We start from the raw sequence: 22,624 nt of genomic DNA on the forward strand, positions 1-22,624 counted from the left end.
TTAACAGTGTGCTGAATAGTGACTTCCTTGTTGATTGCAAGTAACCTGTAGCTCTGCAGTATAATGGCAGCCTAATAGTATGAGCATAGGACTGAGTCCAGAGTAGTAGTAAGCCAGGCTCTGTCACCACCCCAGACTTAGAAAAAAAATAACAAGTAAGTATTTACCTAAGGCTGGAAGAAAACAATGCCTCTCTGCATAGTTGCCACCCAGGGCTTAAGGCACTTCAGAAAACCTAGTTTACTCATTCCTTTTAGGTGCTTTTGCTTAAGTCAATTTATTAAATGACCTCTGACCCTCCCCCACACGCTCACCAGTCTCTGCCCCTAGCCCTGTTATTTTACTGTCACCCAACAGTAGCTGTAGTCTAGATGATTCAAATGTAATGTATTTGTCCCAGGTATGTGCTCTAGCTGGTGCTTCTCTGTGATGGCGTCTTGGCCCAGATGTACACTTACCTTCTGTCTTTACTTTGTATTTGGTTCATTCCTGTGTGTCTGAAGGAACGGCGTAGGGAAGCTGAAAGGATTGCTCGGGAGAGAGAGGAACTCAGAAGGCAACAGCAGCAGCTTCGTTATGAACAAGAAAAAAGGAATTCTTTGAAACGCCCACGTGATGTAGATCATAGGTAGCTGCTTCCTTTCTTCCTTAGTGATTTGGCTGCCCTAGCAGACAGGAGCAGTCTGCTTTCTCTCAGCTTGCCTCTTCTAACACCAGATGATTTCTCATTAAAACTGCAGCTACACAGACATAATCAGGATTGATAGTTTTCAAAGTCAGGCCTTTAAAATACTTATCAAGGCAGAGAATAAACAAATGGAAGTCATGAATTGGTGTGTTTATATTCATGCTTCCTTGGTAGAGTTTAAAATATAATTTTTTATATACTTTTCTTAGTATAAGTTCTGAGCACTTTAGATTTTTGTTTGTTTTTTTGTTTTAATGGAGAAATGGGTGCTCTGGTCTTCTCCAGCTTCTATGAGGGTCACAGTTGCTGAGGCTAAGGATGTAGCTCAGTTTTGGAGTGCTTCCCTTTCATGAGACAGGTCCGGGGTCATCCCCTGCACTTTAAGGGGAAAAAGGAATAACTGATAACTGCTGGTTAGAATCCGTTATGACACGATGTCGGGAGTTTCCTCTTTTTTGTTTGAAGATGTAAGAACAGGAAGTTTAGGCTAAAAAGACGACCTAGTGGGCAGAGTGACTGCTGAGCAAGCATGAGATCTGTGTTTATACCCCCAGCACCCATGGAAAAAGATGGGTGCAGAAGTACGTGCCTGTAATCCTAGCTTTGAAGAGGCAGACGGGCAGATATCCCTGGAGCTCTCCGGACAACCAGTCTAGTTCATTCAGTGAGCTCTAGGTTCTGTGAGAGATTCTGTCTTAAGAAGTAAGGTGGAAGCAACCACATTACTCACAGGCACAGGTTTGTGTACCCAGACAGACACTTACATGTGTGCACACACAAAACACCGACAGTTTTTCAATACTTTCCTCCTCATATTAATGACATGGGATTTAACAGCTAATTCTGTCCCTGTTGTATCTTGAGTTTAGTAGCCTTTTATGTTGTTCACTGTTCCAACATATCTATGAATCCAAATGAATGCTGTTTGGTAATTATCAAATAATTTATATAAATGAGCAAAAATTTCTCTTCAAGGCGAGATGATCCTTACTGGAGCGAGAATAAAAAGTTATCTCTAGATACAGAGGCACGATTCGGCCATGGGTCTGACTATCGTCAACAGAGCAGGTTCCTTGACTTCAGTCACCGAGAACGGGCCAGGTTTCCTGACACTGCATCTGTGCAGTCATCCTTTGAAAGGTTGGTGGACACTACAATGAGATAGGAGCCTTGCTAGTCCCAACGTTGGTTCTCTGTAAGATCTTAGTGAAGTGCTAAGTCCACACTGAGTGTTCAGAACAAACTGTGTGTCTAGTTTTGGTTTTCACTGGTGGGAGAGCGCTGTTGTCTTCTTACCTTCAACTGTACAGAGGCTTTGGGAGGTAGGAGTTCAGACCAGCCAAGGCTACACAGCCATTTGAGCCTCTCCCCCATAAAAACCAATAAAATGTGTGAATGGGGAATGCTAATTTTGGATGTGCCATGGCTGTAAGTAACAGTAAACCATGCAGGCTGGTAGTGACTCCACCGATAAAATCTCTCCTGAAAAACAAACCAGCCTTTGTGTTAGACAGCTCAATTTAAAAGAAGATCATTGAAGTAATGAGGGCTTTTCTGGCAGCCTTGCCATAATTTCCCTTAAAAGAAGGTTTCATCACTATAGGTTATGCAGATCAAGTTGAAAGTCTGAGCAAGTCAACACTTCTGAGGACCTGTATTTGTTTTCCTTCAATAGACGGGAACGGTTTGTTGGTCAAAGTGAAGGAAAGAAACCGAGACCAGCAGCCCGAAGAGAAGAGCCAAGTTTTGAAAGGTACCCTAAAAACTTCAGTGATTCCAGAAGAAATGAGCCTCCACCACCAAGAAATGAACTTAGAGAAACAGACAGACGAGAGGTCCGAGGGGAGAGAGACGAGAGAAGAACAGTAATCCTTCATGACCGACCTGAGGTCACTCACCCCAGACACCCTCGAGAAACGGTGCCCAATCCTTCTAGACCAACTTCCTGGAAAAGTGAAGCGAATATGTCCGCAGAGAAGCGGGAGTCAAGGTAGTTCTCAGTGATCTCTCCACGGTGTGGTGTACTGTGCGCTCACATTACCGTGCACTCACTGTGCACTTACCGTGCACCGTGTGCTTACCGTGCACTGACTGTGCACTTACTGTGCATTTGAGGTTTTAAGAGTATACAATGAGGTTTTGATTCCTGTGCTATGTTAACAGAGTTGAAAGGCCAGAAAGATCTGGGCGAGAAGTCTCTGGACACACTGTGAGGGGAGCACCCCCTGGGAATCGGAGTAGTGCCTCAGGCTATGGAACCCGAGAGGGAGAGCGAGGAGTCATTTCTGACAGAGGAAGCGGAACACAGGTAAAAGCTTCATGTTGATGCTTACATTTTTCTCTCATTTTAAAAATCAAATTTTTATTTTATGGGTGTTTTGCCTGCCTTTATATATCTGTGTGCCATTTTTATGCCTTGTGCCTGTGGGATTCAGGTCTCCTGGAACTAGAGTTACAGAGAGATGTGAGTGGCGGGGATTGAAGCAGGTCCTTCAGAAGAGCAGCTGTGCTCTTAGCTGCTGAACTCTAGCCAGCCCATAGGAGATGCTTTTGATGAGGGTTTGGGTTTCGAGACAGGGTTTCTCTGGGTAGCCCTGGCTGTCCTGGAACTCACTCTGTAGACCAGGCTGGCCTTGAACTGAGAAATCTGCCTGCCTTTGTCTCCCAAGTGCTGGGATTAAAGGCATGTACCATCATTGCCCATGGGAATACATTTTTATGTTACAAGTTTTATGCCAGACAGAATTTGGATCAGTGTTTGTGTTATACACTTGAATACACACCAGGTTTCATTAGATCATCTTTTGGCATGTGTTGGCATGGGCATGCAAGCATGTTTGCTGTCCTCAATAGCTTTTCACCTTATTTTTTTGAGTCAGGGTCTCTTGCTGAAGCTGGAGCTTCAATTATGGCTGCTCAAGCTAGCTAGCTTGTTCCAGGGACCTTGTGTTTCTACTTTTTCCAGTGGCAGCTGCCACTCTTACCCTATTAATTTCTTTCTCCCCCTCCCTCCTCCTTCCTCTCTCTCCCGCAACCTCTTTGTTGTTGTTTGAGACAGAGATCAACCTACCCCTGGCTCCCAAGTGCTGGGATTAAAGCTCCAGGCTTCTTACCCAGCTTTTCTGTGGGTTCTAGGGATCTCAACTCCACTCATGTTTGGATGGAAAATACTATATGTACTAAGCCTCTCCAGCCCTCAGTGATACAAAGTTTGTTTTAACTAGAAAATGTTTTAAAATCTTGTCATGAACTATATCACTATACATCATTTCATCCAGCACATTTATGAAGTGGGTTCTTGATCTCATGGTTATCAAATATTAATGTGTCAGTACTTCATATTAATGTTTACACGAGTTCATTAACCTGGCAACCCTAGCCAAAACTTAAAATTAAGTATATGATGCAGTTACTGTTTTATTTCTACTAGAACTTAAGAAATTATTCTACACCAGCACTCCACATTCAGAAAAGTCTCCTGAGGAGGAGAGCCTGGCTTCTTTGTCAGAGAAGTTTATAATGTCGGTCAGTTGTGTGGCTGATACTGTATCTTAAGTGTGTGGATGCTGACAGCTTTGCCTAGGCTGGGGGTCAGCAGCCGTTGGCTTTTTTTCTTCTTCTTGGTTCTACAAATACTTGTATTCCTGTGTCCCCATACTTTGTATAGCCGTAAGGGAGCACATGTTCAGATTTCAGCGCTAAGTCCTACTGGGTAAAACAGGAAACCTTTCTGAATCTGTTTGCAAACTGTTGTCCTAGCTTGACCATGTACCCGTCCTCAGTCAGTCTTTAACTTTTGACCTCTTGTGTATATGTAGAGATCTATCCAGGCATTTGAAATGCCGGTGCCCAAATAGTGCTGGAGTAGTAGTGAATGTGGACACAGGAATAAAGGTACCGAGGCACTCCTGCCTTATAGGTGATGACTCCTTCATCTGTGCATTCTCAGACAGTTTACTGCTTTGCTCTGAGACTAAAGCACAACAGAGTGAGTCAGTGCATTGGGACTAACGGGCCAGGACTCATCTTCTCACGTGCTCTTCCCAGCACTACCCTGAAGAACGACATGTTGTGGAACGTCATGGACGGGACACAAGTGGACCAAGGAAAGAGTGGCATGGCCCACCCTCTCAGGGGCCTAGCTACCATGACACAAGACGAATGGGTGATGGCCGAGCAGGAGCAGGCATGATAACCCAACACTCAAGGTGAGTGACTAATCTTGTCATACAATTGGGTAGTCCTTTTCCTAAGGATTATTAGAGTTTTTGAGAAATTACATTGCAGTTAGTAAATCCCCAAGAATGCCCAAACCTTTCCTAAGAACTGAGTCTGCAGAAGACTGAGCTGGCAGCTAGTTTGTACACGACCCAGTCTTGATCTTTCTTTGTTCTTAGAAGAAATTCAAAATGGTGTCCATATAGTAAACATTTTTCTGATGCTGCCCCTTCCTCTGTGTCCAGCCCATGGCTGGTCTTCCTAGAGAACGTGTGATAGTCACTCTACCTCTGAGCATGGTGCTGGAACCACACATTTGGTTCTATCATTTACTTGCTTCAAAACCCAGTGGCTTCTGTAGGTCACAGATTTAACCCAGGTTCTCACCTGGCTTTATTGGACTTGATTTATTGCACTTCACTGCCCATTATGATAGAGTTTTGAAGTGTCTTTTTCCTGTCCCTTTCTGGCATCTGTAGTGCTGCTCTCAATATAAAGATAATGCAGGCCGGGCGTGGTGGCGCACGCCTTTAATCCCAGTATTTGGCAGGTGAATTTCTTGAGTTCGAGGCCAGCATGGTCTATAGAGTGAGTTCCAGGACAGTCAGGGCTACACAGAGAAACCCTGTCTCAAAAAACCAAAACAACAACAACAACAAAACCCAAAACAAACAAACAAAACCCAACAAAGATACTGCAAATATTACTGGCTGACTTTCTGGTAGATAGTTCATGAAGCTCTAGTGTGTACCACAGTCTCCTTAATACCACTAATTAAAGCTGACGAGAGAGTCCCACCCACAGCGACCTGGGTGGGGTTAGAGTGGCTTATGAATTAGGACTAGCAGAGAGAAACTGAAGGAGGATCTTGTTTAAGGTTTGCCTCTCCATAATTACATCTTGAGTATAAAGGGATTAAGAGGAAGTAGAAAACCTTGAAGGGGCTGTGGGTTTACACTTGGCACAAGTCACTGCTGCTGCAGTTGCTGCTGATCCAGGGTGGATTTCGGAGAAGCCTAGCTGTAGTCTTGTCATGCATAGCATTGGCTTCTGAAGAAGTGGGCATTGAAATGAGAGTGCCAAGGTCACGCTGTTGCAGCCCACCATATATTAGCTCTGTGCCTTGGACAGGATATACTTCCAGGCCCAGTGGTGGTGGCATATATCTTTAATCCCAGCATTTGGGAGGCAGAGGCAGGCAGATCTATTTGAGTTCAAGGCCAGCCTGGTCTACAGGGTGAGTTTCAGGATAACCAGGGCTGCACAGGGAAACCCTGTCTCAAAAAACAAAGCAGGATACACTTCCAGGTCTCAGTTTCTTCCCTGGTAAGGAGGGGTTGGTAACGAACGGTATGCACTGTACAGGACTAGGGTCTTGGTTGTGGTGAGTAAGGCAGAGAGCAGTCGGTGCCACTGAGCGTCAGGGGCTATGAAAGCAGCTTGTGATTGTTGGTTTGTTCTGACCTTTGTTCCCCTTTTAACTCCTTCAGCACTGCATCCCCAGTGAACAGGATTGTACAGATGAGTGGGAACTCCTTGCCAAGAGGAAGCAGCTCGGGGTTTAAGCCGTTTAAGAGTGGACCTCCACGGCGATTTTAACGCAAGCTTCCTGCTGTGGCTTCAAGATAATTTATTGAGATCTCCTGTAAACGTTCCCTGACTGCTTACTCGGAGAACCTCTGACTGCTTGAGAGTTCTAGCTGACTGTTGTTTTTCTTTATAAAAAATTTAACAAGATTTCTTTTCTCAATTTTAGAGAAGATGTTTAAATAGTTCTGTTGAAACTTTTCATAGTTTTGTGTACCATTCAACCTTTTCTTGCAGCACTGAGACCCATTTGAAAGGATTGGCACCAAGGCTGTTCTGTTTGGCACTGTGTGAACATGAGTGGTTTGCAGCTGAATGGTAGTGGTTTCATTTGCAGCATAGCTCTGTGGTGTCACCAGTGTTTGCTGCCTCCATTTTGAAGGCTATTTGAGCTTCAAAAGCCTGCTGTCTAATTTTTAGAGAATAAGATTGTCCCCTGCATTTCGGAGTATTATGTAACCTATTTTTGCAGAAGGTACTGTTACATTAAGTGCATCTGTGTATCCTGGTTAAAAAAAAAAATGTAATCTTTTTGGAAATAAACCTTCATATTCTGTATAGTTGCTAACGTATTGAGAACCTTTTTAATTGTAAACTGAAGGTAAAATTTCCATATAGGGAGCAACAGACTTGTTCAGGTTTGCATGGTATAAGACCATGGAGTTGAAGGAGATCTTGTCCAGTTTACTGAGTTGAGCAGATAAGTGCACTCGTGGGGGATCTTCATGTTTTGATGGATGGATCCCAACTCTCAGAATCTGTGATAACGTTCCCATCTTTCCAAAATAATGCTGAGATGTGGACGAAGCCCACAGTCTAGATGGGTGAATTTGTCAGGTTTTATGAGATTAAAACCCATACTGAGAGAGAAGAAGGGGGGAGGGGAGGAGAGAGACTAAGAGAATGAGAATGTATATACCTTTGTTTCAGTTTCGCGGGTAGTCCTTCAGCCTTCCTGCATGTGAGTCCCAAGCAGCAGGCTTGGGAAGAGCTCCAATGGCAGCTTTTGCTCTCTGCTCCTGAGACATGTGTCAAGCTTTTTCTAGTCATGAGTTGATAGCACAGTGGATGTGCTAGAAATCTTATAATCCTTTGTTACAGCATCTTCAGTAGGAAGACTCTTGACAATAACTTAGATCACCACTTACTTCACCACAGCTTTCCAAAACCCTTTATAGACACCAGCTACTATAACCCAGACTTCTGAATCTTGGTCCTGACATTGGTCTGCTCACACCTAGTGAAAGATGGAAGGACTGGTACTCTGATGTGGAGTTCTTTCTAGAAGTTCTTGCCCTGGATGTAGGGGTATGAGTTGTCTGACTCTGGGTGGTTGCAAGCAGCCAAAGGACTCTGGAGTCTAGTTCTTTAGGGAGACCCCCTTCCTTTTTGTTTTGTTTTCTTTTTGAGACAAGGTTTCTCTGTTCAGCCTTGGCTGTCCTTGAACTTGTCTGTAGATCAGGCTGGCCCTGAACTCTGAGATCCACCTGCGTCTCCATCTCCTAAGTGCTAGGATTAAAGGTGTGGACTGCCAAGTCCATCTTGGGAGCTCACTCTGAAATAGAGCTGAGCTCATATAATCTGTCCTTCTGCCCTATAGCTGTGTGTGTGTGTGTGTGTGTGTGTGTGTGTCTGTCCCCGTCCAGCCCTCAGCTTTGGAGAGGGTATGTGTGTGTGTGTCCATGTCCAGTCCTAAGTTGTGTAGTGTGAGAGTATATCTATATCAACTCCCATTTTCTACTTCCTGACACTTGAGAGTGGCAAAACAGAACCCTCAGTGGTCACTGCCTAGCTGGCTGTAGCCTGGGTTATGCTCCTGTTGGTGGCTAGAGTCAGTGTGACACTTTTGTGCTTTGGTGCTCATAAGCAACCAAGGGCACAGTTGGTGCCTGCGCAGTCCTCATCAGTACATCTCAGGAGAATCTTGTTAATGTTTCTCTGATTAGTTTTTTTTAACTAGTCTCCTGTCAGGCACAGAGGTATATTTGCAGCCTACTGAAATGCTACTAAAAAGTTAGTTTTGAAGAGCTGGGAAGATGGCTCAGTGGTAAGAGTGATTCCCCTACAAGCACAAGGATCTAAGTTCAAATCCCCAGCACCCACATGAAAAGATAGACCATGGTGCTGGAGAGGTGGCTCAGCACTTAAGAGCACTGGCTGCTCTTCCAGAAGTTCTGAGTTCAATTCCCAGTACCCACATGGTGGCTCATAACCATCTATAATGGGATCCAGTGCCCTCTTCTGGGACACAAGTGTATATGCAGATAGAACACTCATTAAAAAAAAAATCTTAAAAAGATGGGCCATGATCATGTGTGCCTCCGACTCCAGTGTTGGGTTAAAGTGTGCTAGCTAGAGTGAGACCACGTGTCAGCTTCGGTGAGAACCCTTGCTTGTCTCCAGGCACTAAGGCAAAGACTAATAGCCAATACCTGAAATCTTCTTTGGTCTTGCCCTAGGCATGCATACCTGCACCATCTATACACCATGCACTTAACACTATTTACAGCTCCAGATGAGGTTGCTCATACCTGTAATCCCAGAACTCTAGAAGGCTGAGGCAGGAAAGCCCCCATGTCTTCAGGGCCAGCCAAGGCTACCTGATGAGATCCTGCCGCAAAACAATAAAGGTGTTGAGGAAGACACCGGATGTTAATCTTGGCTTTACATATACATACATTGGGGCATCTACACATGAACATGCAAATATGTTTAAAAATACATATTTAGAGAGTGGAATATGTACAACCTACCTGGACTACCTAGACCATTTAAAAAAATGGTTGCAGGTCTTTGAAGGGCTGGCTATATCTAGTGGCTCGTAGTCTTGCCTAGTATGGAAGAGGCCCTTTGTTCAGTTCTCAGCACAAATAAATTCGTTGTGAGTGTTGCTAGCCTTTGCTTGTTCTGAAGAGGCAGCCCAGTAGTGTCTGTATACTGAGTTTTCTCCAGTTGCCATGCTTATAGCCTTTTTTAGCTTAGAAAACTTAAGAAAATTGCAGGAGTTGTGAGTAGTGCTGAATTACTAATTAGCAGAGTCAGTGAGAGGGTTTTATACAAGAAGATGGGTGCTTTCCTGCCTAGAGAAAGTATGGTGCTGTCCAAATGCTGCATTGCAGCATTGAGTTTGTGATGGTTTCAAACCAACGGAAGGCTTGTAGTTATAGAAAACCAGTGTGAGCCGGGCGTGGTGGCGCACGCCTTTAATCCCAGCACTTGGNTGGTCTACAAAGTGAGTGCCAGGACAGCCAGGGCTACACAGAGAAACCCTGTCTCGAAAAACCAAAAAAAAAAAAAAAAAAAAAAAAAAGAAAACCAGTGTGAGCAAGATGCTAAACTCAAACTTCACATGCAAAAGAATGCAAGTGAGAATACAAGGCTTAGGAATTGCATGGGAAGCACTTGGCTTGTACTTCTGTGGCTTGCTAGACAGTCACCTAACACCTCCTTCCAGTCCTACACCTCCTCCATTGCAACAGTTTTGAGACCTTCCTGGGAAATGGTTATTTTTTACCCCCATTCTTCATAAAGTACAACATTAATCCATCCTCTTGTCTGCAGATGAATCTTTTCTTCTGTCCCCTACAAATACTTCGTATTCTCAGGCTCTTCAAATTTGACATATTCAAGCCAGGCACAGTAGTGCACACCTGTAACTTTAGCAACAAAGGAGTCTTAAGGCCAGTCTTGGCTAAGAGCCCTATTACAAAATTCAACAAAAAAATCTGGGTGTGATGGCATATGCCTATAATCTTAGCATTTAGGAGGCAATGCAGAAGGATGAGTAGTTCAAAGCCAGCCTGGAATATGTAAAGAAACTGTCTAAAACAAAACAGCTGAGTGTGGTGGTACATAATTTTAATCCCAGCACTTTGGAGGCCACTCTGGTCTTCAGAGTCAGTTCTAGTCCAGTCAGGCTTGTGCAGTCAGACTTGGTCTTCTTCAAATATATATTATATATAACACAAGGGTATTAGCTGGGTGGTGGTGGTGCAGGCCTTTGATCCCAAGGTTCAATTCGCTAGTACCCACATGTCAATGAAAAAGGATCTGATGCCCTCTTCTGCCTTATGTGGGCATTGCACAATATGGTACTCAGATATACATGGATTCAAAATATTCATACATATAAAAATAGTGCAAACATCTTTATAAAATTTAAAATGTTGTTCTTTGTGAACATGCCCATTTCTCTATCTCCCCACTCCCTGAGGCCAGTGACCTTGCCAAAGAGCAGCTTCCCAATAAACCTGCATTTAATATAAAAAATTAATATATATTAATATATATTATATATATATATTAATTATATATATATAGGCATGTTTCTATCTGTATGCATGCATGAAGCTAGATCCTTAAGAACTGTAGTTACAGGCAGTTGTGAACTGCCTGAGTGGTACTGGGGACCAAATTCTGTTGCTATACAAGAGCATGGGCATGCCCTTCACTGTTAAGCTGTCTCTAGTGCCATGCCCTCCCCATGATGGAAAGTTTCACTTGCAAGCAAAAATCTAAGGTTTCTTACTGGTTCCATGGTAAGCCATTCTCAAATATAAACCCAGGGGCTGCCTGAATTTTTGATGCTAGTTCTTCTTTCTCTCCAATCCTGTTCTTTCCATTGGGTCAAAATATGAATGAGATGTCAGCACATGCACACACACTTCAGGGTTTTAGTGTGTGTCTTGCACTAAAATTTCTCTGTTATCTGATGCTACGTCAGATGGAATTTTGTGCATGTGCACACAGAGACTATAAGTCAGTCTCAAGTGTCCTTCCTCATGTGCTAATACACCCTGTTTGGGGGATGGGATCTCTATAATGGCTTGCAGCTCAATGATTAGGCTAGGCTAGGTTAGCGACCCCCTGGGATTTGAGTATGTCCTCTACTCCATGCACACCCCATGCCCCATGTCTTAATTTCTTCTTTATTGCTCTGATAAAACACTATGACCAAAGCAACTAATTGGTTTTTGTTTTGTTTTGTTTTCTTTTTTAAGTGTTTATTTGGGCTTATGGTTTCAGTGGGTGAGAGTCTATGATGGTGGAGCAAAGCAGAGAGGTAACAAGTAGAGGCAGAGAGACACACTGAGAATTACACAAATCTTTTGAAACCTCAAAACCTGCCCACCCTCAGTGACACAGCTTCTTCAAAAAGGCCACTTCTCATCCTTTCTAGCTATTTTGTCAAATGGGGACCAAATATTCAAACATGTGCCTTTGTGGCCCCCCTTTTTAAAACAAGATTTATTTACTTATTATATGTAAGTACACGGTAGCTGTCTTCAGACACCCCAGAAGAGGGCATGAGATCTCATTTCTGAGTTCAGTTCCCCTGGAGTTGGAGTTACAGGTGGTCCTCTGCAAGAGCAATCCATACTCTTAACCGCCGAGTCATCTCTCCAGCCCTTTATGTCCTCCTGCGCATCCTAAAGCAGTTCTCCAGCCCAGCCACTGTTGCAGTTTATTTTTCTTTCAAGTTTTGTATAACTAGAATCATACAAAAACATCCTTAAACTCAACGCAGGTTTTGCATTTGGGCTGTGTTGCTGTGTCCGTTCTTTTCATTTTGCTGTGTAGGTTTTCCTTTGAACATATGTACCACAATTTTCCTGGGTCTTTACTTATTGATGGAAGCTTAGCTTGTTTGCCATTTGATGAAAAAAAGTTTTGAATATTTGTGTAAAAGCCTCTGTACATGTTTTAATTTCTCTTGGGTAAGTAGGCTTGGAATCGGCAGGGGTTACATACAGCTTGTTGGCAGTACTCCTGGTGTTGGCTGTCCTATGGCTGTAGCGTGCTATCTCATTGTGGACTGAATTTTTTTAACTCTTGAAGAAAAGCCTGTGTTACTACCTACCAGGTTGTTTCACCCAGCTACGGGGTTGGGGGGGGGCGGCAGTTATTGATGGCAAGTGGGGAGAGGTTTACTAGTGTTCAGGATTTCCCACTGAACTAATCTGAATAATTTCACAAGTCATCTGGCTTCTGTTCTATTACTGACATCTTTTAAGTATGGATGTAGTAGCCTGACATTTGAGACTCTAAATAGGAGTGTGGTTGAAGTTTGAACTTAGTCACTCAGTAAGGGAAACTGGCCTCTGGTCGATGCCCTTTAGAACAAAATAACGTTTGTTTGAAACTTAAGGTAATGTCTCACTCCATCTCCTAGGCTGTCCTTTAGCTCACATCACTCCTTGTGCTTCAGCCACACGAGTACTGGGGTTACCGCTGTGGACCACCATTAGTGGCCACAGTAAGAGGTTTTAAAAGCTGCATAATTCTTGCCCATTCACATTCAATACTGAATTTGTGCTACAGCATACACTGCTCTGAGTCACTTATCAAACAGATTTGGATAGCTCAGTGGGTAAGAGATGCTTGCAGCGCTAGCTTGGCAGCCTGGAATCCATAGTGGAGGGAAGAAGCGATTCCTCTCAGCTCTGCCTGCCTGCCTGCCTGCCTGACTCCAATAAGAGAGCTGTGTGATGTGGAGAGTCTTCCTCACTGGGGCTGAGGTCACCACTCTGTAGCTTAGAGTTGTTTATTAACTGTCCCTTATGTCAAACATTGATCTTAAGGAGTCTCAGGTCAGTGTGGCCAGCCATACAGGCTGCAGCTTAGGGTGATGAGTTGACAACAGAGAATGTTCAGTCTAAATATCAAAGTTTATTGAAATAAAATATAATCTATAATAAAAAATACTACGGTGTTATTCACTGGTTACAGTTTAAAGTATATTAACAAAAACATCCAACGTTTTAATCCAACGATGACACTACACTTGTGTTACAATGAATTTGAGATTAAACACTGGATAATACTGAATCATTGAGTAATCAGAAACATTGTTTACTTTCCCACCTATATTCAATGTCTTTTCAGGAGTAGTTTCCAAAAGTGAAACTTGAAATTTAAGACATAATTTTTAGAGGTGCTCTTTGCAAAATTAACATTTAAAACAGTTTATTTCACAGAAATCAGCTGAGCCCTGCGAGGGGTAGGTGCATCTTGGGTGCCTTTTTTCAAAGAGCATATTCTATCTGCGGCTTTGTGTCATCCCTCCCTACTCATCATTCTTCACTTGCATTTAAAGAAAGAGAATGGATTCTCAGACGGAGGGAGGATGCTAGGACAGACAGGAAACGGGAGTTGAGGCACTCAGTCCCCACGGTCAGTTGAGAGCCCATTCCAGCTAGCACACAGTTCCATGTGCCATAGCAAAGTGGGGGAAGACAACCTGTTTCTTTTGCTTACAGCTATTCAAAATGACAGCATTCCATAGCTTGTTGCTCTCCCAAATCCACGTTTCAACCTCGTTATTCAGCCCATGTCAAGGACGAGAGTCAAATGTGCTGGATTCAGGAGATGAGCTGCCCACAGATTATCCCGTCCACCATTCTGCAGTCACACAGCACTCTGCTGTTGTCTGGTCTTAGATGTGGATCTGTGATGACAGCTGTCATTTTGAGGAAAATAAGTCTTAACAAAAACTACTAGAAAATTCCTGGGAAGTGAAGAGACACTGCACCTTGTCACAGTGGTTATGTCATACAAATAATGGTGGGAAAGAACAGCAACAAACATTCTGACAAACCAGACATCATTTTCAAAGATCAAACACCAGTCTCTGTTTTCAAACTCATTACATGAGTTAGAGCTGCCTCTTAGGGCGTTTCTGTTAGGGTGTCGTCAGCAATTCATGATTTCTAATGGGCACTTCAGCTTTCTGACTTTCCACATAGAGATGTAAAATGACTACTGGAGCCAAAGGAGTGAGCACTGCCTGCCAAAGGGCTCTGCTCTGTGCATCCTTTACTTACAGGGCTGCCTTGCCTCTCCAGATGTGACAGTATAGGTGTTAAGAACAGTTAAAAGGTGACCAGTAACAATGATGTGAGCTGAGGAAGTCTTTACAAGTCATGCTAGATAAAATGGACACTTTCTGGGACACGGGGGCTTTTGTTCTTTCTTTTACCGTGGGGCAAGGCTTACATTTCCTGTCTCTGCCATGGTAGTTTAAGTAGTTAATGGGAGGGTATTATGCCCTAAAAATACCAGCTTATTAGACAAGTCTAACTTTTGTCAGGACAAAGGACCATTGAGTTTGAGGCAAGAGTTGAAGATTTTTACCCTGTTTGTTGAGTTTAGTTCTCTTGAGTTCAGAAGATAGAAACTAGAATCCTACATGTAAAAAAATATATGCATATATTAATGTTAAGCTCTATTTCCTAAGAGCAGAAACACCAGGATTAAGTAAAGACATGCATAAATTAAATTTTAGATAGATTTTCAAAGTACGTTTTCTAGCATCCTGCAAGGTTCCCTCCTGTTATATCTTCTCTGTAATGTATTCCCTTTAGGGAGCTTTTAATTTAAAGTTATTTTAAGCTGTTACCTAAGAAAAGTAAACTCAATTCTTCCTTTTACGGTTTAAAAAGTGTCAGGCATCAGTAACAAAAGATGCCAACTTATCAGAGAACCACAGACTCTAAGGTTCACACATGGTCCTTTAGGGTTTCTTGCTTGCTATCTAAAGGATTTGACTTGCACAAGATCAGAATTCATGTTTACACTATGCCACGAATAAGTTGTCTACACTGACCACAGTGGAGAGAGCAAAGTCAGTTCCTGGAGGAACTGCTCTACCCTGGAAGGACTGACCAAAGGGCTCTAAAAGCTAGATCTGTAGAGGATACTGGGAAAACAGATTTGTAAAGTGCATTTTCTATGCTCAAATAAATTCCTGGTCTTGACACTAGCTTACCAAATACAAAAGCAACTGCAAAATATATTTTTGAAAGCCACGATGCTACGTTCAAAGAATTCTACACATTCTAACAGCATAAAAAACCAGATTGGAGTCACTATAAAAGGTCTACACATTGGAGAACCGTAATGTGCAGTGTCTGTGATGATCTCAGTAGCTCTCAGTGCTAGAGTATGGCATTTACTCAGGAGAACCAAGCCTGGGGGTGCGTGGGGGAGGACTTAGGGGAAAAGCCTGGGGGTGCATGGGGGAGGACTTAGGGGAAAAGCCTGGGGGTGCATGGGGGAGGACTTAGGGGAAGAGGAGCACCCTGCACATAGAATAAACTGAGGCACACAATGATTGCCAAAACAAGACAAAGTCACGTTTGTTTTTGGAATCAGGGTCTTACAATTTGTTCAGTGTGCCCTTGAACTTAGAATCCTCCTGCTTTAGCAAACCGGATGACAGGTATGTATTATTAACGCCCTGATAAAGTCAGGTTTAAAACACCAAGTGAGCCAGAATTTCCCGACTGATTCATTAAAATATCAATAAATGACTATCTTTAATGTCTCTGTCTTATTTTGTGAAACAGTTTTTCAATTTAAATTGTAAGTCTAAGACAGTGTTAGGGTACAAGTTTGTAAGCTTTCTGTCAAAACATATAACTGGTACAATGATTTACAAAGCAACATGTAATCAGTTTGCTGTTTGCTTTTCTAAAGGAAGTTTCAACAGATGAGTATGGTGATAGTGCCTGTAATAGTGGCAGTGAGAAGCTGAGGCAGGAGGATTCTGGGTTTGAAGGTAGCCAGGGCTACAACAGTCGATTCCAAGAAAATTTAAGCAAGACTGAGGACAGTTCTAGAAATTCTTGCCTTAATTTGCAAGGATTTTACAAACATTTGTCCACATGCCAACATGGACAGTGAACACAAGGCATACCTTGCTCTCTGGTCCTCAAGGTCTGAAGTTGAGTTTATGATTTATGGAAAGCAAAATGCTATGAAGCTTTTGTGCACGTACAGAATGGCTAACACTGAGTTTAGTAAACTAGCATCTGACATTAACTTGCTTAGGTAACAAGATCAAGGAGCATGAGAAAGAATTCAAAACATACTATGTGGTAAATTGTCAAGCTATAGAAAAGGGAGGCAATAAGAACACACACACTATATATATATATATATATATATATATATATATATATATATATATATATAGTCTTCTAGAACCTAATTCCAAACTTAAGCTTCTGACTTGCTCAAATCCTAGCCTGACCTTGAAGCATGGAGGAAGTTATTCTACCCATTCACACTGACTGGGCATAAGGCCAATGCCTTGATTAGCTGCCAGTGTGTCTATATACATCTACTAGGAATTGAACCCAGGGCCTTGTGCATTGCAGGCAAATGCTGTACCACTTGGTGATACTCCTAGTGCAGGTAGGTGTCTGTGAATATTTTTAAATATTCACAACTTTTCTGATAGTTTTCAGGTTGCTTTGAGACCTAAACAGAAGTCCTGGAAACCTACTTCAGAAACACATGATTCTAGGTACTGATAAACTAGCACAGGTCACCAGTGAGAAGTGCACATTAATACAGACTGGTCACTAACCTTAAGAGTATGCTCTGAAAGTAGGAAAAGTGCCAGGGACCGCATCTGCTCCTCTGCCTGCCTTCTGCTAGCTCTCCTGCATGAGTCAAATGTGCCTGCAATTTAGCCTAGAATCATTAAGCTCCAAAATGTTTAAATTGTAACGTTTGTTAGCAATATATGTATAACAATGTCAAATATTACAAAGTATTGTAAGGGAAAAATCCCTGAAAATACCATTTTCAAAGTCCTATTTACCCAAATAAGCAATAATATGCTTGAATATCACTTGCTACCTTGAGTAAAACATAGGAAATAAATACATGGCAGTTTAGAACCTTGACAAGCCTTCAAGGACAGGAAAGCATATTTTAGAAATTTGTTTTAATAGAGTCAAACATTTAATCTCTTCCACAGTAATCAAACATCATAGTAAGTTTGATATGACTCTTGTCACATCAGAGCAGGCAGGATTAACAAGCACAGTGCTTGGCTGATAGTGCACACTGACTGACTCTTCATCTGACACCAATGCTGATGGTTTTCAGTGAGTTGTGTGTTTTTTTGTTTTGTTCTTTTCTTTTTGGAGTGCAGTATTGGCAGTATTATCTTTGGAAAAACTAAGATAGTAAAAAATAACGTAACTTTTATATATAGATTCTTCAAGGGCAATAACTAGATAGATATTATAATATAATTATGGAAAAATATGCCTCAAGCATACTTTTTATAATTACTCAAGGTTTATTGTTTCCTAAATTAAAATATTAGACTGTTCTGGGAAAGCCCACACTGAGATTTGAGCTTTCTCCTCTATCAGCAGAGCACAGTCATGGTGTTTATGCTGAGGTGAGGTCAGTCCACCCAAACGGTCTGATCTCTGACCATTCGTACTCACTCAAGGTTGGAATCAAGAGACTTACTTACCAGGTATTTTATACACAAATGTTATACCCCAGGCAGGTTCCCTGATTAGTTCCCACGCTAGTATAGAAAATCTGAAGAAACCACAAAGGACATAAACAGACATGTCATATAGAAGGATAAAAAGGATACAGCATGGCCCTGAAGGGTTTTTCCTCTTAGAACAATACTTTTCATAAATAAAACTCTACTTTTTACATACATATTCAGCCTAAAGCTGGTTTGGGATCATGGAAAACATCAATGACAATTGTCCTAAACTCTCCACTATTTTCTTTTGGTAGTCTTTAACTGCCTCCAGACCACAAGGAATATTCTCTAACTGGATGTTCAATCTGTGATGCTCCGGAATAAAATTTACTGAGGTTTAGGATAAATCACACAGCTATGTGCACTGGCAATAATCTTCAAAAATGACCGAAACAAACTCTAAATACAAAGTATATAAAAAAGCATGTTCAGGATAGTTTTCCAAATCGTATCTAGAAATACAGTATGTGCTGCCTCATCACAAAGCTGAGTAAATATTCTTTCAGAATCCTAGAAATGATGTAAGATGTCTTAGGTTTATTTGGTTCTCATAAGTTAAAAAATCTGATTGCTTTTACATAAATTCCTTTAGACTCCTACCTACATTTAGAATTTTATTAATATCTTTTCATTAGAGTCAAGAGATTAACTCTCCTTCAGAAATGTGCTTTTTGTTGGTTTAAATAACTATGCTTAATTTTCTAGCAATAAACATGATTTAAAATTTAAGGTTCAAGGTAATTCTAGAAAAAGGTAGACAGTGAACGCTGCTCTTCTCTGTCCTCATATGTACAAGGCTGAGCCTGAGTGTGGACTTCTCACTCATGTACCACATGCTCATCAACCAGAAGCCACCGCTCAGGTTCTGAAGGGGTTGAAGTTTTTCAACATCTCACAGCACTACAAAGTCAGTATCTCATCTGGATAGGTTATAAGTATTAGTGTCAACGTATTTTTTTTTTTTTTGCTATTTGAAAATAAAAAATATTTTTTCTATCTAAATTGGATCCAAGCTCCATTATCAGTTCTCAAGGTAATAGCTAAAATGTACATTACTAAAGAAAGGTAAAGCTGTCCAAGGGCTGAACCAGTTCAATGTACAATGAAGGGTCAGTATTCCTGCTCTCTCTCCCTCCCCTATATTAAAGTCCTCGTTCCTCATGGATTAGAATATAATTTAACAATGTAAAGTTTCAGAAATAGTTGTGCTAACAATTACATCTTGAGAAGGATCAAACTCATTCAGTGATCTCCATCCATTGTCACACAGAACACAGTAGCTTACTAACTGATTGGAGTTGCAATGTCACTAGACATAAAATAGGAGTGATATTCTCATTTGGCTACAGTGACAACACACACCAGTTCCGACCTGTAACATAAAACTCCAGCTCATAGAGAGTGTATGGTGTAACTTGAAAAAGCTGATTGTAACAAAGTAACAACCTTCCCCTGGAAAACATGAGCAAAATCCATTGGGAGATCAGGCACAGACGGTAGGGACTGGGTCTTCCTTTCCGTCATCTGCATAGGTGGTTCCCACAGACGTCAGCATTCCCTACAAAATCACACAGCTATTTTTTTCCTTTTCTTTCTCTTTGTCTTTTTCCCGAGGTTCCTTGCGTTTCCGTTCACTATTCCCAGGCTGTTTTATACTTGATGGAGAGGCTTGTGCTGGCTGGCCCTGCTGTATGAGAAACACAAATGGGAAGGGATGACTAACTGTTTCTGGGCACTGAATCAGAGCTAGCTAGCTAGAGCCACAGAGACAAAGGCATCCTTACAGAAACAGATGCTTTGTGGGCACAAGGGCACGGCTTCTGCTCACAGGTGTTAGGGTTAGGATAGGAGATGCCCATGGTCCACAGCTGGCCTGTTGCTGTGGGAGGTTTGGGCATCTTAGAGAAGAGGCCTAGCTGGTTCACAGAAAGGCGGTGTGAGGGATGTGGTAGGGTGTGCCTTCCTGCCTTGGGTCTGCTGCTGCTTTCTGATGGGAAGGACAGAAATTCTGTGCTACTACCTCCTACTTCCACCAGCCACGTCTTCCTGGCCATGATGAACTGCACCCTCTACCGTAAGTCACAACAAACCTTTTTTTTCTAAGTTGCTTCTGTCGGGTGTGAGAGAAGTAAATATACAAGATATCTCATATAAAAATAATGTATAAATTACTGACTTAATGTCTTAACTATTGCAAATATATAATTATAATTATTTAGGCTTCTAGGTTAAATATTTATGTTACAATGACAATTTTGGTAAAATATATTTCCTCAGGATTTCATTAAATATCAGAATAAACAGATCTTAAAAGTAAAAGAAAAAAACAAGAATCCTGAGAACTGAGAATATAAAATAGTGTTTTATGAACTTGAACAAAATGAAAAGCTGATTCTAACATAGTAGGAATCACCTGCTAAGCTTGTGTAGTTAGTACCTGATTTAAAGGCAGGAGTTTTACATGTATTTTAATGGAGAAAGGAAGGGAGAGAATATGTGTGCATATACTTGTGTGTTGTGAGAAAGCAAAGCTAGGGTGTACATCTGGTGTCTTTTGTCACTCTCAGCCTTATTTCCTTGAGAGATGTTCTCTCACAGAGTCTGGAGCTAGGTTGGTGGCTATCAAGCTGCTGAGATCCCTCTGTCTGCCCACCACAGTTATAGGTGCAGAGTTCTCTCTGGCCTTTTATGTGAATGCTTGGGATTGAACTCAGGTCTTCATGTTTGCACAGCAAACACTTTTACCTGCTGAGCCATCACCCTAGCCCTTTAATGGTGAATTCTGTACGTGGTTAAATGAGATCCTAAAAGGCATATTGTTTTCTTGTGTACCTATGCCAAAGAGAAGGTTCTGGCATGGTGTAGGTTAGCATAAAAGAAAGGGATACTTTCTAATTTATTAAATGAGACTTGCTTGTAGAACTTGTGTGACAGTCATATTTTACTGCTTAAAATATGAACAACAACCCTAACAAGGAGAGAGATGCTACCCTATGCTGAATATATACTGGAAATTGAGCTAAATGCCAGTCTATAGAAGCCTCAGGATGAAGTCTTCTGGTTTCCTGATAGGGGGAGGGGCCATGAGAGGCAGGATGATGAGCAGGTGTTTGCAGTGGGAAGAGAGACCCAGCAGGAGTTATGCGCCCATGTCTTTCTGGCTCCAAACACCGCACTCTTCAGCAAACCCTTAGGCTGCCTCTAACTCAAAGGCAGCACTTAGTTCAAGTTGGTTTATATTTGTAGCTTTAAATAACTTAAGAAAAAGGCTGAATAATCTTATCAGAACCTCTAAAAAAAGCATGTTCATGAAATTAGAAATGTTAGAATATCAAAAAATTTAGAACAATGTACAAAAGTTCCACAGGTAGGGCAAGAGAGAGAGACAGACAGAGACAGACAGAGAGAGACAGAGACAGAGACAGAGAGAGACAGAGAAACAAATAGAAAGAGAGAGACAGATAGAGACAGAGAGAGTCATTCACATGTTAACTTGTCAGTATAGGAATCAGGAGAAGGAATGCCCTTTCACACACACACACACACACACACACACACACACACACACTGACTTGTCTCTAACAACACAATTATACTGTCAGCAGTTAAGAGGACCTGGGTTCAATTCCTAGCACCCACATGGTGGCTCACAACTGTACAAAACTCCAGTTTCTGGGATCAGATGCCCTCTTCTAACTTCTGTAGCACAGGGAACATACAAGGTACAGAGATGCACATTCAAGCCAAACACTCATGCACATAAAATAAAATTAATCTAAAAACAAATTAAAACAACAAACCCAAACCCTTGCTAACACAGCTGAAAAGCCAGAGTTGACATACAACTGCTTCACTCAACTAGCTATTCCTTTACTGCTGAAGGGACAGTCGTGTTTGAGACTGGCAGAGTTGCTGTCTTACCTGGGCCTGTGTGGAAGGGGTGGTGGTAGTCACAACAGCCTGAGCCTGCTCCTGCTCCTGGTAGTACTGAGAGGCCCGTCGGTCTTCCTCTTCCTGGAGTTTCTTTGCCAGCTCCAAGTCACTGATTCCTTCTGGAATTTGCTCCCAATTGATTTCTTGGCTCTGCTGTTCTTGTTGCAGTGACAGTGCCATAAGGTAGTCCTGAGGAGTTCAATCACAACCAGCGTCAGCTCTGAGATGTGACCCAGGAGCCAGCCAGTGTGAAGGCAGACACCCATTAAGGAGCTTTAAGCATTTACAGCACAGTTTTTTGTTTGTTTTGTTTTTGTTTTTTGACAGTGGGTGGGGGGAGGCAGGAGTTGTTTTGTTTTGTTTTTGGAAACAGGGTTTCTCTATAGTCCTAGACATTTTGGAACTTAATCTGTAAGCAGGCTGGCCTTGAACTCCGAGACTCACCTGCCTCTGAGTCTTGAGTGCTGGGTTAAAGGCGTGCGCTGCCAGCTGTGCAGCTGCAAGGCACAGATGATTTCTTTAAAGTTCTATTTCTAAGTACTTCTTTGCGGACCTACACTTTTACTTCAGTATTATCATTTTTTCTACATAGATTTTGAATTCTTTTCTAGAATTCATAAATAAATAAGGCATTTGAGAAAAGTATTGAAAAAGGTTCTTGTTTTAAAAAGAAACACAAGTATGGAAAATGCAGTCCAGACAGAAAAGCAGAAAGCTGGAAGCTGAAACTGACATAAGAGCTGGAGCTGTTGGGTTTCACACATCTAGCACTTTCTCCATCTACAAACAGACTCAACAACCCCCACCCTCTAAAGATACTTATCACTCACTTTCTCTCTAGTGTTTGTCTTTAAAATATTTCAAGAACTTCGTAAGATTATTTACTCATTTTC

General features: G+C 41.9%; 2 protein-coding genes across 4 annotated transcripts in view; one reads left to right on the forward strand and one right to left on the reverse strand.

Annotated features, from left to right (window-relative positions):
• Sltm (SAFB like transcription modulator) overlaps positions 1-7,051 on the forward strand; it is a 48,369-nt gene extending 41,318 nt beyond the window's left edge. For all 3 annotated transcript variants that reach the window (XM_021171768.2, XM_021171769.2, XM_021171770.2), the window contains exons 16-21: positions 504-628; positions 1,664-1,828; positions 2,364-2,678; positions 2,852-2,996; positions 4,736-4,896; positions 6,397-7,051. In XM_021171768.2, coding sequence (XP_021027427.2) covers positions 504-628; positions 1,664-1,828; positions 2,364-2,678; positions 2,852-2,996; positions 4,736-4,896; positions 6,397-6,505 — 1,020 coding nt within the window. In that variant the 3' untranslated portion in view covers positions 6,506-7,051. The remainder of the gene's footprint in view (positions 1-503; positions 629-1,663; positions 1,829-2,363; positions 2,679-2,851; positions 2,997-4,735; positions 4,897-6,396) is intronic.
• A 6,042-nt stretch (positions 7,052-13,093) lies between these two features.
• Mindy2 (MINDY lysine 48 deubiquitinase 2) overlaps positions 13,094-22,624 on the reverse strand; it is a 57,233-nt gene continuing 47,702 nt past the window's right edge. Inside the window, exons 8-9 of the mRNA XM_021172371.2 lie at positions 21,720-21,920; positions 13,094-19,485 (exon numbers count right to left, since the gene is read on the reverse strand). Coding sequence (XP_021028030.1) covers positions 19,357-19,485; positions 21,720-21,920 — 330 coding nt within the window. The 3' untranslated portion in view covers positions 13,094-19,356. The remainder of the gene's footprint in view (positions 19,486-21,719; positions 21,921-22,624) is intronic.

Source organism: Mus caroli, chromosome 9 (genome assembly GCF_900094665.2).
Source record: "Mus caroli chromosome 9, CAROLI_EIJ_v1.1, whole genome shotgun sequence".
NCBI classification, from domain to species: domain Eukaryota; kingdom Metazoa; phylum Chordata; class Mammalia; order Rodentia; family Muridae; genus Mus; species Mus caroli.